Below are 16,034 nucleotides of genomic sequence, written 5' to 3'. Positions count from 1 at the left end.
TATCTTCATGGTACCATAGAAGAATTTCCAAAGAGGACCTAAAGTTTCAGAGTCTTCATCTCCAGTTGCCAAAAGCAACTCTGAATTTTACCCAAACCCACAATTCTCCAAGGCTTTCTTTTCACCTACCTCAGCTTTTCAGAGAAAGAGACCAGCAGAATATTTTTGTCTTTGTAAGCCTGGGGAGGCAGGGAGAAGCTGTGGAACATAAAAGCACGGGAAGAAACCTAAAACATAAAGGATTGGTGTGGCAATGGTTCATATTGTTGTTGTTATTTACTAAGTGGGATAGAGCCAAAGCACTCACCTACTGGCTTGAAATGTTTCTATGACAGCCTAATTGATCCAGGTTCTTAAAGGGGAATGAGGTGACTAATCCACCCCACTGATAGGTTGATTACTAACACTCATTATCTATTAGGTTGGTGCAAAAATTATTGTAATTTTTCCAATTGAAAGTAATGGCCAAAACCTCAATTACTTTTGCCCCGACCAACAAATTCAGCAATGTCCTCTAAGTGGCAAGACCACCTTAACAGTGATGCTTGATGTAATCAGGGTCCCAAGGATTGGGACAACAGCCAAATTGCTTTATCATACAAGATCTACCTCATTGTCCTTTTTCCCCTTCCATTTGAACCTTGGCATCATTGACCAGTCACTAGTCATTAAGGGGAATTACATTGCTTTACAAAATCAGGTTACAGATGGCACAGAAGAGATGCCTGTAGGCAAGCTGTCTGTTGACATGTGTGTCTCCTTTAAATAGGCCATAAAGTTCCCGAGGGCCCAACCATGCCTCAAGAGGAAGGGCTGTAGAATCCAAATGCCTAAATTCAAATTCTTCCTCATAATCTTTACTAGTTTAGGGATAAAGCAATGAATAAGGCACAGTATCTTTCTTCTCGAAGATGTACTCTCCTCACTAGGAAAATTGAACTTATAATAACTTCCTCATTGGGTTATTGTGAAGATTAAATGGGAATTCATTTAAAGCACTTAGGCAAAGTTTCTTATAATGTGAAGTGAATGTTAGCTATCATTTTTTATTAGTATAGCAGGCACTAATGAATAAATGAATGGATAAATGGGTATGTAGGAGAAAAAACTAACTGACATCTATGGTTTATTCCACATCTAAAATTTTATACTTCTATTCAGTTTCCAAAGAACTTCATGTCTGAAAACTTCTTATCTGAAAATGTTTCACCAGTGCTGGATATTATTGTGCCTGGTTTAGATGCAATACAATATGGGAAAAAGCAAATAGACTAGCAGCCTTAGAACCGAATTTGAAACATGTCATTACCTACCACTTGGTAAGCTGGTGCATAGCTACTACCTTTTACACCAAGCCCTGTGCTAAACTCAGGAATGCCAAGGCCTGATTTCCCTCCCTGATGGTGGGAAAGACACACTTACAACTGAATTTCATGGAAGCACAAAAAAGGAAATGACTTCTTTTATGCAAGTCGAGGAAAACTTCAGAGAGACTGAAATCTTTATAAGGCAAAGGATTTTATTTACCCCCATATTTTCACTGCCTGATACAGTAGCAGTCAGCAAATATTTGTTGAGTAAAATTTAATTGTTGAAGGTTTCCTTATACATTATACCCAGATGCCATTCTAAAGGGAGACCAAACATCTCAACATACTTCCTGGGTCCTGACTATGTTTCCAATAAGGGTTAGTTTTATATGTTGAAATTCACATCAGTGCTTTTGTAGTAAGTTCAATTTTGTACCAGTTACAAATTGTGTACTTGTTCTTAATTTTTGTTGTCAGTCAGCAAAAATATAACTCGAAGTTATTTTTTAAGAAAGCATTTTTTTAAAGAGATAAGATCTCTGTTGCCCAGTCTGGAGTGCAGTGGTGCCATCATAGCCTACTGCAGCACTGCAGCTTCAAACTCCTGGAACCAAGTTATCCTCTCACCTCAGCCTCCCAGAGCACTGGTATTACAGGCATGAGCCACTGAGCCTAGCCTCAAGAAAGTTTTTTTAAGGAGCATATTTTCTTCTGATAATACATGAGACTATTGTACTCTCATATGCAAAAGACAAACTGAGGATAAAATTTGTGGAATATAATCTTATTCTCTCAAAATGTTTAATATGTCACAACACTGCTTTATGATGCTTAGTTTTGTACAAGAACAATTTGAGGCCAACTTCAGGAAGAGTTCTTTCTCATTTGATCTCGTTTTCCTTGCCTGAGTACTTGAAAGATCTTTATTTTTATAATTCAAAATATTTTTTAGAATTGTCGGTTTCTTTTTACTTAATTTTAGGCAGTGAAACACTCTCAAAAATGGTTTCTGCTCAGGAAATACATTGCAATATCATCTTTGAATAAAGCTATGTTTAGATGGTTTTGGTTTCTTCTTTAGGAAACTATCTCTTAGGTGAGATCTATATGTTCTGATCTTAGCATTTGGCATCATTTTGTCATCATAACTTGAATTCTATGTCCCTTACTTTTGAACTATGGGAGAGTTTTCCAGATTTGCTCTCGATCTCTGTATTACTAATGATATTTTCTGCAGTGTCAGTTCTGTATTTTACTGCTTCTGATGCAGATTTTAATTCTGTCATTTCAATTCTGAATTCTTCAGTGTCTCTCTTGGTTCACACATATTCCTTTGGATCCCTTTTGTTGGCTTTTCATCCCAATTTGTTTGATCCTTAAGATTATTTCTCAGTATTTCTCTTTTCTTTACAAAGTTCTTTTTGTAACCTAATGAGAGCCTTGTACAATTTCTGAAAATTTTCTTCTGTTTATGGTAACAAATTGCTTCTGGATTGGTTAAGGTAACAAAGAACTATAGCTCTCTTGGTCACATCAAAAATCAACACCTCTAAAAAAACCTAACAGCCCAGTTTTCTGGTTGACACAAAATATGGTGCAGTCAGGAGGATGCGGAAAACAACACTAAATCCATTTTACTTTCAGGAGAGCTAGCTTAAGCGCTAGACTGATTTGATTATTCAGTTCAGTTCTAATGGGTTGATATTTAGTGTAAATCTTTCCCAATACTATCAAACCCAATTTGCAGATGTGAGCATTCTTGTTTTCTATATTTTTAAAAGCATTATAGAAGAAAGCTAGGAGAGGCCGTATGAAGGACTGTGATGCAGACAATACCTTAAATTTGAAAGCCTTGACTATAATGACTACTTGGTGTTGAAAAATATTTTTTAAACCTCCCTTTACTAACAATTGGAACAAATGAACATTCTTTTTTAAAGGGGACTTTTTTTTTCTTGAAATGGCCCAAACACTTCATAAAATTGTCCTGTTATTTTTAAGACCTGAAATTTTAAACTAACTTTGTGGTAGCTTATTTTAACACTCTAAAATATATTCAGAATAGTTCACCTCAACATGCTTGAATGCTGAATATTTTATGCTTGGACAAAGAGCAAACTGTAGGTCTTTCGCCAAGCACAGTCAATGCACTTGAGTATGGGTTACCAAAAATGCTGAAGAATTTTTTTTTCTATTTATTGTTATAGCTCAAATCCTTGTGTCTCTTGTAGGCTTTAAGTGACATAAATATGCATTTCCATCTGCACATCCTTGTCAGGAATAGTTCTGCTGGGAGGTGTTATGCCACCCAAGTACTTCCAGAATAGAGTCTGTTAATCCTGTTACCACTATAGAAACTCAGAGGAAAAGTCTACTCAGGCCACTACTGCAGCTGCTGTGGCTGTAAATGTTCCAGCAACCACACCCTGGGTACCAAAAGGAAGCAAAAGAAAATTGAATATTTTCAGTAGAAGAGGAATGTGGAGTGCTGACCTCAGTCTATTACTCAGACCAGCAGTCTTCAGACTTTTTATTGCAAAGCTTATAAACCTTTACTAGTGAAAAAAGGGAAAAATAACAAGGCCACCTAATGCATGCATATATACATCTATATACATTCACATGCACATGCATACACAATGGAGGCATATGTTACCATATTCACGGTACTATACATTATAAAACATGCAAAAGTAATTATTATATTAGGATTTAAAAATAGAAATAAGTGTTCTAACTCCATTGGATAGACTTGCGCCTTCTCCATATGCCACTTTGGAGGCCACTAGGATAAATTTTCACCAAGTGGACTATCAAGAAAATAGATCTTAAATCCCTAGTGAGGCCTTTTGATAGATCCCACAATTCAGTGGGCACACAGAGTAGGCAAAAGGAGTTATAAATAAGCATATGATTTACTCCTTCATTCCCCCCTTCTCATGATTTCTTGTCTTTCAAAAAAAAGTGGCCTGACTTCTGGCCTGTCCAAGGCCTCTGTATAGACCTTATTTTTATCCTACATTTATATAGGCACAACACAGATGGATATTAACCTGTCAAGGCCTAGATGCTGATAGTGAGCCTTCTGAGTCCATCCAACAGTATGTCACCTCCAAGCCCACATAACAAAGACAGAACTAGCTAAATAAACCAAGTTCAATGATCATTCACTAAGTATTTTTCAACAAGAATTTATTAATTTATAAATACAGAATGGATGTCTCTTTAACTTCCCTATTCCACATAATGCAAGAGATTTCATATTATCAGTGAATCTAGTTGTGAACCAAAACTTCCACAAAAAAGGTAGTAGATATGAAAACAGCTGCTACCTCTTACAGTGAAAAACTGTTTTCTCAGCTGTAAAATCGAATGCTTAAATCAAGGTTCCTTTTAAATTGATAAAAATAAAAGATTTTAATGGTAAAACCTAGAATGGTCAGAGGACAGACAAACTTCTCCCAATCCCTGTTGATACAAGTCTAAATGGACACAAGTTTTCTGGAAGGCAATTAACAAATTACATTAAAAGTTTTAGAAATTCAGCCATTAATTCAATTGGTCCTTGTCTATTAATTCAACCTATTCAAATAAATATTTAAAAATTATGACAATAATGTTAATTTCAAGAGTATCCATGGTAGCAAAAATTAGAAACTATCTATATTTGTATTGAATGGGGGAACTGTTAGTTTATGATTCACCACGCAAGATATGCTAAGTATTCTTTAACTCCCCATATATTGAGTACCTACTGTGTCCCAGATCCTCTTCTAGGATATAGCAGTTAATTGATACAAATTTTCATTAGGTGGCGTTTTAGTTAAGGGTGGGAAATACATGTACACCATAGCAAGTAAACAAGTAAACAAAATATTTTAAAAATCATTATGAAGAAAATGAAACAGAGTGATGTGGTAGAAATGGCTGGTGATTAGGGCCATGGGATTAAAGGATTTCTGAATTTTGGCACAATTGACATTTGAAGTCACATTTTTTAATGGGTTTTGGTGGTGAGGGGAAGAAGTTGCTGTGCTTAATAGGATGTTCAGCAGCATCCCTGGCCTCTACCCACGAAATGCTAATGCACCTAGCCCAGCCATGACAATAAAAATTGTCTCCAGACGTTGCCAAATTTCTCCTTGGGGGACAAAATCTACCCTGACTCGGAAGCACTGTTTTAGATGTAATATAAGGGAAGGCCTGCCTCTCCCAGGAGGTGACATTTGAACAGAGAGCTGAGTATATTTTTCAATAATCTTTAGGATGAAGGGAGATGGTTATGATGCAGTGTAACATCTATAATACATTATATTCAACACAATTCCACTTAAAAAAAGTCCCTATCTAGACAGACAGTACAGCCTATTAGTTAGGAGCATGGTCATGGAGCCAGGCTGCCTTAGTTAAAATTCTAGCGCCTTTACTGGTTATGTGACTTTGAGTAAGTTATTCAATATCCCTGCGGTTTTCTCTGTCCTCATGTGAAAAATGGGAATGACACTAGTAGTACCTACCACATAGGGTTGCTGGGAGTATTAAATGGGTTAATATATGCAAACCTCTTAGAAAAGTGAGTTACATTTGGGAAGCACTATATATTTATATATATATCAATTATATATAGTATTAATTTAATTTATTAATAATTTATGTTCTGACATATTCCAATTATATATTAATTTATTTATAAATTAAAATTAGAATATATATACCAATATGCAAACATAAAGCATAAATACAAATATATAGATATATACATCTAAATCTATCAATATAAATATATACACATATCAGATATTTACACTTTTATGAAACAAATATAACAATGTGTTAAAAATGGTAGAATTATAGATTTTAATTTGTTTGTATCTTTTTCTATTCTTCCCAGTTTTACAGATATCAATGCAAATGTTGTATTCAAATCAAAATAAAACATCAAGATGTGTTTTCGCACAAAAGACAGAAATGTATAGACTTTTACTAGGATCAGTTGGCCTACAGAGAGTGTGGAAGGAGGATGATTGGGATGTGCTCAGAAAACCTCCCTTAGGGATAAATCCATTGTCAACTGAAAACCAAGACACCCCACCTTTAGTCTAGCTGTCAGTTCATCAGTTGGCTGAAATTTATTTATTCCTTGCTTTCTGCTAGACACCATGCTAGATTCTGAGAAACTGAGCTGAATGGCTTATGTATTTCCTGGAGGAGTTCACAACAGAAAGTAGAGGAGAAATACATCTACAATTAATCACATTACTGTAGACTAAACTAAGGGTTCTAGTGAAGATATCAACCTGGATTTCTGGGGGCTCCCGAAGGAAATAATTTCAATTGGAGTTGTGGGGGACAGTTGTAGGAGGCTTCTTAAAACAGTGGGCTTTGAGGGATAAGCTTGGAAAAAGCATTTATTAGTTATCAAATAGGAATTCTGGTTTTGAACCTACATACAAAGCACCTCCTAATCAAATACTAGCAAAATCAATTAACCTGGAAAGGTGTAAGTGAGAAGGAACAAAGCAGTTTTATTTCAGAAAAATATCTCAAGCTCTTATCAGAGTTCTTGGTTTCTGAAGCAGTTTGGAAAGGCAAAGTCTGACTGCTGCAGGAATTAGAAGACGTAAGTTCAAGTACTAGCTCTGCTCCTTACCATCAGGGTAATCTTGGGCAAACCGCTAAAATCTCTGACCCTCTATCCATTTCCTTATTCATGTAATAATGATAATACTTTGCAAAACTGTTGTGAGCTTCGAATGTGATAATGCACATAAGAGACTTTAAGTGACATTCGAATAGTTCGGATGAATAAATTGTGATGGTTTTAACATAATAGAGAATATTTTGAATAATTATGGTTTATTTTTAACATTTATATTTAAACACTGATAGTAAAAAATTGACTGTATATGTAATACCAATCACGCATGAGTTTATAGCCTGATTGGCTTCATTTATTTTTTCAGAGCCCGAAACCTATTACTAATCAAAGTGCATCAAACTATAAAAACTACTAACCATTTTTTTTCTCAGATAACATAATCCTTATTTCTTGAGATACTTTTTACAAACATTAAACTGAAGGTAACCACATAAAAATGAAATGGAGACTCATAATTGCAAACTGCTTTCATGTCTGAAGAAGATTCAACTATCTCTTAGGAGTCAATTGTTCCTTGTTACCAGCTTATGATCTAGCTATAAAAGTATATCACTTAGCCTATGTCTGTCTACAGGTGCAAAGTACAGTGGCGGGCAGAAAACTGAGGTAATTATCTGGAATAGTTAGACCAAAAAAGGAAAAAAAAAAAGCCCACTTCAGCTCCTAAAAATTGAAGTCGATTTGCACGTCTTGGGGTAACTTGGGGAGGAGACCATGCTCGGCCTTCTTCCCTCGGTTCTTTTGTACTTTTTAATCCTTTCACCTTGAACACTCACTTCTATTATTTCTGGAGGAATAATACACTTTAGCTTTTTCTCTCTTTTTAAAAAAGATTTACTAAGGCTGATTGAAAAGGCTTAAAATGTCCTCTTGTCATAGCCCTTGATAAACATTTCATCTAACGTTTCTCGAGGCAGGATTTTAGCTGGAGTGCTACAGAAGACAAATCAAAACAATGATTTATACACCTGTGACTTTAACTTGAAAGTCTTTAAAGGACATCCTCCAACCAGAGCTGCCATTTGAAAATTAAAGAAAAAATGTCAAATATATTTATCTTATTTATCCTCCCGCCCAAATTAGATTTAATGAACCAAGATTTTGTCTTATCCAATCTATCAGGATGTAGCAGTTGAAGACTCCACAAGTTACCTATTTCCATTCATTTAAAAAAGGTGAGGAAATTTTAGAAGCCTTCATTCCTAACTGGAGAAAATTATCCATTCAGCTTTCAAAGAAGAAAATATGCTTTTCTTGAAAACATAGTTTCTTTGAGTATCAATCACCTTTTATTATACTTTTCTCAATGCCAAAAAATCATCATCTTCCTAATTTTGTTCTGTCTTCAGCCATAGTATGTTTTCAAATCTTACTCAGTATAAAAACAATAGTGATCTAAAAAAAGGTGATTCTGACCCTTGCTGATAATTTTCACCAAGTTTGATCATGTTGAAGGGATTCCTGTATTTTATATATTGTATTATTAGCTACAAAGCTGTGGAGAATATAATCATATATTTTAACAGCAAAAATCACATCTAACATTTTAATGAACTTTACAAAATTTTCATACGAAGGAAAAAACTTTTTTTTTTTGTCTATACAGTGTCACTTCAGTTAACTCCTTTTACTAACCACAATAATTTGTTAATGGTTTGGTAGCTTATACCTTGAAATGTCACTTGTCTGTCTTGGTCTGATTTCAGCCACCAATAATTACAGTACTAAATTCTAAGCTGGAGTATAGTTTAAAACCACGAGAAAACATAATTCACCATCATAGCTTAAAAAATGGTCTATACATTTGAAATATATACTCACTTTAAATGTTTTGGTCTAGAACTAAAATTTAAGTCACCCGACCTTAAAATCTTATCTAATAATTTTCATTTAGGCTTCTGGAGTTTACTGCTCACAAGAAAAACTTAGCAACAAGCTACCTGTTTCCATAGACATCTTGACAATAGAATGCACATACATTAAATGAGAATAAAAATATCTGCTCAGGAAGCTGAGGTGAAAAAGTCATTTGAGCCCAGGAACTCCAGTCCAGCCTGGGAACATATCAAGAACCTGTCTCTCTCTAAAAAGAAAAACAAACTAATGAGAGAGAGAGGGAGGGAGAGAGAATGGAGGCCAGGCGTGGTGGCTCATGCCTATAATCCTAGCACTTTGGGAAGCCAAGGCAGGTCAATTCCTTAAGCCCAGGAGTTCGAAACCAGCCCAAGCAGCATGGTGAAATCAGGTCTCTGCACAAAATACAAATAATAATAATAAAGCTTGGTGTGGTGGTGCACACCTATAGTGCCAGCCAGCTACCCAGGAGGCTGAGGTGGGAGGATCACCTGTGTCTGGGAGGTTGAGGCTGCAGTGAACTGTGATTGCACCACCATCACTGCACTCCAGCCTGGGTGACAGAGTGAGACCCTATCTAAAAAAAAAAAAAGAGAGAAAATGGGAAAACATTCAGGTAATAGTAAGCCAATAATATTTGTATGTGTGTGTTCATGAGGTGTGTGCTTTGCTTTGTTTTTCTATGACTAATATGATCAGAAGAATATTGTTCAATATATAATTTTGATTGTAGTGCATAAGATATCTTAAAGAGAGTTGTCACTATTCAGAGCCAATGACTACTGAAAAGAGTCCAGATATGAGGGCACAGAGGACTAAACCTGAGTGGCAGCGATGGACATGAAAAAGCAGACATGGACTTGAGAGATGTTTAGAAGGAAGAATAAGAAGAATTTGTAAATGATTGGATGGAGGGATAGGGCTAGTCAAAGAAGCGTTTTAAGCCCAGGGAACTGGAAAAATGACAATGCAATAAAAAGAAACTGAATTGTGAATTCTCCAGGGACATCCAGGGTTATCCAGTTTGAGGAGAAGAATGAGGGGCTTAGTAGAAAGAGACATCATAATTAAAAGGATTTTGCTAGTTACGCACATAAAATGTCCAATAGATAAGTGTGAAACCATGATTTGTGATGACTGTGAGCTTCGTGAGGACTGAAACCATTTGTTGTTCTATGAATTCTGCAGTGGTTAGCTCAATAGCAGGCGTGTAGTTTATGCTTGGCAAATATTGCCTGCATCTCTGGGTGATTGGCTGCATGAAGACTTAGGAGCAGCTTCACAAAAAAAAAAAAAAAGAGAGAGAGAGAGAAAATGGGAAAACATTCAGGTAATAGTAAGCCTGATAATCAATGATGTTGTGAGTATGGACAAATATGGCCTTCAAGGTTAGTGTAGGAAGAAAGAAACTGAAAGGACAAAGTCTTAAGGACCAAATACACCGAAGGAGCTGGAGGAAAACAGAAGCTGATAATAGAGACGGGTAGGTCAGATGGGGAATTACACCATAGAGGAAGAAGAAAGAACAAAGGAAAGGAAACGACAAAGGGAAGGGAAGGGGAAAAGGTAAAGGAAAGTGAAGGGAAGGGAAAGGGAGGGGAGAGGGGAGGGGAGGGGACGGGAGGGGAGGAGAAAGGAAAAGGGAAAAGGAAGAAGAAAAAGGAAAGTGGGAAAAGAATGGAAGAAAAAAGAATAGAATCAGAGGACCTAAAGAAGAAGAAATAGTACTTATTCATCATTTGAATGCTTTTATCTATAAAGACTCAAATAAGAAAAAGCATGGATGCAAAAATTACAGTCACATTTAGAGAGCAAAAATGAAAATCATTAAAATGTTTCCTTAATAACTTAGAGTAAATAAATTAATAGCTCCTGTCACATTGATTCATCTATTGCATGTGGGTACTCAATAAATGTTAATTGAATTAAATTAATAACAGTTGCTCAACAGTAATAAAAACTTAATTAACTGTCTATCTTTTCTCTTAAGTTTATGTCCATTTGTTCTTGCAATTACCTGTAGCCCAAATATGAATTTTCTATTTCACTGATGTTTAAGATTCACTTTCATTTTTTTCTAAGAAATACAGATCAGCTTCTATTTTTGTCATAATTTTGGTTTGTTTTTACTATTGGTACAAGTTATTTTCTCTAAGTTAATGTCAAGAACTATGTATAACACCCCAAATATAGTTTCACAAGTGCCTTATTTAACTCTAAAATAATTTTCACTGCAGAAGATGTGATACCACTTTTTATATGTTTCTCCTTTGAGCTTATGCTGCTTTATAGTACTTTGGGTGCAATGTCAAATAATACCATAAAGGAAGGAATCTGATTCTGAGGAAATTATTGTTAGCATCATCTATAAAAGATGGAAGTGTCAGTAGCATTCACCCAAAAATTGTGACTCATTTCAGATGTCACAATTCTGGGTTGAACAGACTGGGTTCTCAAATGTGTGTATGTCAGATGATTTTCTAATGAGCAACAGATAGTTCCCACTGAGGAATGAAAAAAATAAAAATATAAACAGAGATATAGAATTAAAATAACTTTATGAATGGCAGTTTAACTTCTCCATAAAATTCTCTCAGTACAAGCCTAGTGTGCTCCAAATGGTTGCTTAATGTAGCACACCACTTACATTCAAAATGCTATACTTAAAATTGTCACAAAATTAAAAAGAGAATCATATACCACTTGGCTGTATACTGTATTCTCCGCATGTTCTTACATTCCAGTAACCTCTATCCAACTTTTTTTTGTTACTGAATTACTTTGTGCAAAAGCAATTTAAATTACATGCAGCCTGACTACGTGTGATAATTTGAACTGATTGTTAATTAATTCTGTTAAGTAAATAGCTGCTGCAATCTCCATACTCATCAAGGTCTCGTTATCTATCAGCTCTTTCTGGGCTGCTCTCTAATGTGTGGGATAAAGCAGCTGTAATGGAACAAGCAGGATTCCTTGAGTGTGCAAAGAAGGTAGTTTTGCTTTGCAAAAACTGCTCAGGGCAAGGCGAGTGTGTAAAACTCAACTATTTGCAAGGCTCAATTTTGGGCAGGTGATATATCGCAATATTTAGGGTGAGAAGGTTTTGCTGATGTGCGTTCTCAGTAGTTAGGAAGCAGAAATAAAAGTTAAGAATAAATCAGAGAAAACATTGCATAATATAAAAAGGGAAATGACAAGAACAAAGCTTTTGGAATCCACCAGGCCTAGATTTGAATCTCAGTTCTACTACTGAATAAGGAGGAGGCCTTGGACAATTTACCTAAATAAACTCTCTAAGCTTTGGTTACCTTCATTCATTTGCTAACTGGGGATACCCATTCATACATTTCCCATCTGTTCAGGGAGGCTAACAATATCTACCTCCTAGAGTCTTTGTGATGCTTAAGTTCAATAAGGTATATAAGTGGTAACATAGAACTTGATATAAAATACATGCCACTCTGTGTGTGTTTGTACGTGTATGTATAGCACTGGTTTTCAACCAGGGCGATTTTGTCCCACAGGGGAAATACAGCAATGTGCATAAACATTTTTGATTGTCATGAGCTAGAGTGTCAGGTGCTATGAGCATCTAGTGGGTAAAGGACTACGATACCACTAAACATCCTACAATCTTTCCATGCCAAAAAATTATTTGGCCTAAAATATTGATGCTGCTCTTAGTGTTCTAAGGCATCATTTGAATGTCCATCTTTCTGCAATATTAGCTGCTTACTGGATGCTTTGACACTCAAGTAAGAAAAATAAACTAATTGTTATTTTCATCATCATCATCATGATATCTTTAATTTGGTGAATCCCTCTTGGGTTAGAGGAAGCTGAATGTTCCCTTATCTGTAGAGCTGATTCTACTTAAATATTCAATAATACATTAATTTCTTTCAACAATAGATGTTTTGTTGAATCCCTATTTCTGCCAATCCTTTTTAGGGTGGATGAAATCACAACCAAGAAATTTAAAGACAGCACATAAAAGAAAGAGAATAGAAATTAAACATTGTTGAAAACCACGGGTGTTTGGAAGACCGGAAAGAAACGAAAATGACCTAAGATAGTTGAATATACCAGACTGCTAGTTCTGGTGCCAGTTAGGAGTCAGAGAGCAGCCATCTTATAAATGGTTTCTGAAAATCACTAATGCACCAGTCAGTGAGCTGTTCTCTCTCTTTCTCTACTCTCAAATGCTGAAGATCCCTGGTACAGTGGTTCCCAAACTTGTCTACATGTTGGAATCACCTGAGGAGCTTGAAAAATTCCCTTCTCCCACCAAGGATTGTGATTTAATTGGTCTCCTGAAAAGGAGGCTACCAGAGATTTAAAAATTCTGAATTTTTAAAAGATTTCCTAGGTGATTCTATTCTGCAGAAAAGTCTAGAACCCATTGTCTTAGAAGGCAGGTCCCACTAGAAATTTCCACTGGCCCCAGACTAAGAAACAACATTGGAAGAGAAATGAACATGGACTTGGCAAAAATATGTTTCTTGCACTGAGCTGCATAAGCATGGTAAAAACAAACCAGATTGCCAATAATTATTAATTTCAGTCACTCAATGAGCATTACTGAACCAACCCGGCATTGTGTTAGCAATGGGAATGCAATTCCCAAGAACATCTCTTGACCACCTCCCAATTGTGCCACCAAACAATGATGACTGTTGTTTATTTACGTTTTAAGTTGTTTCTGGGCATCATTACCCTGGCTGAATGTTTGAGAATCCTTTCTTCTATTAACTCTCTTCTCAGTCTTAAGACTTTGCTCAGTGGCTGTAAGAAAGTTATAAATTAACTGAACCACTACCCAGTCTGGTCCTCTCTCTAACATGATTTTATGATATGCTTCTCTTTCATACATTTCTCAATCCTGTAACTTACACAGTTATTTATTTGTTGATTTGTTTCCTGCTCAAGAAGGGCAGGGCCCATGCCTGTCTTTGTCATCCTTGTATCGCCAATATACAGCCCAGTGCTTGTTGCAGAGCAGATTCCCAGTCATTATGCGGCATGAGAATGCATATAGTTGTACCTCAGTGTCTGAGGGGAATTGGTTCCAGGACTCCATGGATACCAAAATTTTCAGAGGCTCAAGTCCATGATATAAAATGATGTAGTATTTGCGTATAAGCTATGCATATCCTCCCATATACTTTACTTCACCTCTAGATTGTTTATCATACTAAATACTATGTAAATACATAGTATTAGTATAGTGGTTGTTATACTGTATTTATTATTTGTACCATTTTTATTGTTATATTGTTATTTGGTGTTTTTCTGAATATTTTCTATCTGTGTATCTAGGGTTTGTTCTACTGGGGATGTGAAAACCACAGATATGGAAGGCCAACTGCATGGGAGATGTAAAATACTTAAGACACTTGGAGCTTCTCAGTCTTCTCTATGGCTCTCCAAACCAGAATCTCAGTCAAGAACTTTGCTAGAAATTCCCTGAGCATCTCTAGCAATTGTGCCAAACAATTACATGGAAATAAAGCATGTTCCCAAGAAGCATACCCTCACAGGCTTACAGGCTATCTCCTGAATAGGAACTTAAATACCAAGGCAGAGAGAGCTACTGTGAGGTTATGAGAACAGAAGCAGGAATAAGCTTATAAACTATTGTTTTATATCTATTTTTTTTTTACAGAGGATGAAAGTGATGTTTGCAAAAACAAAAAAATATGGTGACTTGACTTCACATCATGTGAATAACTCAGCAGTACTGCCCATCATATAAGATCCTTATCCTGCTCCTCAGATTAATAATACACTATGACAGGAGGCTGGCAACATACTGTGAGATTTTGTTGATCCAAGTGAATGAATTGCTTGATTTGCCATACTCATCACCAAAAAAAACACCCAAGCCCAAAGAACTGAAAACCAACCCACCAAACAAACAAAAAAAAAACACAGTAGAAATAAGTGTTACAAGTGATGATATTAGGTAAAGTTTGCAATGTGTATACAATTTTATAATAATTGCACTCTTCTTTTTTATATTTTCATTCAAAATTATCTTGATCAATAATACTTCATTCCTTTTCTTAAGACTTTAAGCTTAGAAAAGTCAAATGTGAAAATTTCTGCAAATGTCTATTTTTAGGTCACTAGGTCACGTAAACTATAGTGGTTTTCTGTATGTCTTTTTTCTTTTTTTGTCTAGATACACAACTCACAAATGAAAAGCATGCAGATGAGAAACCCATTAATGCTATCGTTATAAATTCAGTATCTGAATTCAATATCACAGATGGACCAGCCAAGGAAAACCCCAATGAGAAAAAACTGTCAGAATCCAGCACATCACTGTCCTCCCTTGAAGAATGCCAAACGAATTTTTCCTACCTCCAAACTGATACTTCAGTTCATCACAGAGACACTGATGGTATGTTTCTCACAATTCAACCCTTCTCTAAATAAAGCTCCCAACCCCCATCCCCTATAAAATCATCACATATGCTGTTAGGGGGAAAAAAAGTCTTTATGAATATTAAACAGGAAGATTTCGATTTGAAAACTCTGGTGAATGACATATGTCAAGGTCACTTCACAGTTATGAGGTGCTTGGCAGATTGTTTGCTCTCAAAGCTGGGAATCGGAGACAGCGTGTTTTAAATAGCTGGAATGGGACATAATCATTCTTACTATGGGGCTATGAGGTGGATAAAGAAAAATGGCAAACTTCTTTCTCTCTTCAGATATGGAATTATTTAGTCTATACTTCTGGTCAGAGAGAAGGAGAAGAAGGCAGAGAGAAATAGTATTAAAATACTGGAAATATATAAATATAGACAGCATAAAATATTAAGATGCTAAACCAGCAATCTATGAGAAAGGGATGGTTTCTCTGGGAGTTATTCCTAGGCATTCTGATCAGGGCAAACCTAGACCAAACCATCCCTATATATGACATAAAGGGTACATTTCATTTGCAAAGCCAATTTTAAGTTGATTTGGTTCTAAATAAACAATCAGCCAAATAAAGTTCAAAATTATGGACTCCACACCAAGATATGAAATTTTACTCAGATTAACTTTGCAATGACCTTTACAGGAGACAAACCATTCAGGAATTTTGTAGTGTTCAGTATCTACATTTGCATTTAGCAAAAGCCTGGAGTTTCTCAAAGGAAAATGTAATAAGGTATGGTTTCTGGTCTACATTTAAATTCATATTTACTTTTTGAAAA

The 16,034-nt window shown here is 35.7% G+C and overlaps 1 protein-coding gene across 1 annotated transcript in view; it reads left to right on the top strand.

Moving 5' to 3' along the window:
- The window catches only part of MDFIC2 (MyoD family inhibitor domain containing 2), a 108,429-nt gene that overhangs the window by 80,554 nt on the left and 11,841 nt on the right, over positions 1-16,034 (top strand). Inside the window, exon 3 of the mRNA XM_035274774.3 lies at positions 15,008-15,229. Coding sequence (XP_035130665.1) covers positions 15,008-15,229 — 222 coding nt within the window. The remainder of the gene's footprint in view (positions 1-15,007; positions 15,230-16,034) is intronic.

This window comes from Callithrix jacchus, chromosome 15 (genome assembly GCF_049354715.1).
Source record: "Callithrix jacchus isolate 240 chromosome 15, calJac240_pri, whole genome shotgun sequence".
Classification (NCBI taxonomy): Eukaryota; Metazoa; Chordata; class Mammalia; order Primates; family Cebidae; genus Callithrix; species Callithrix jacchus.
The sequence above is the reverse complement of the archived record's forward strand: the minus strand, read 5'-3'. Positions and strand labels throughout refer to the sequence as shown.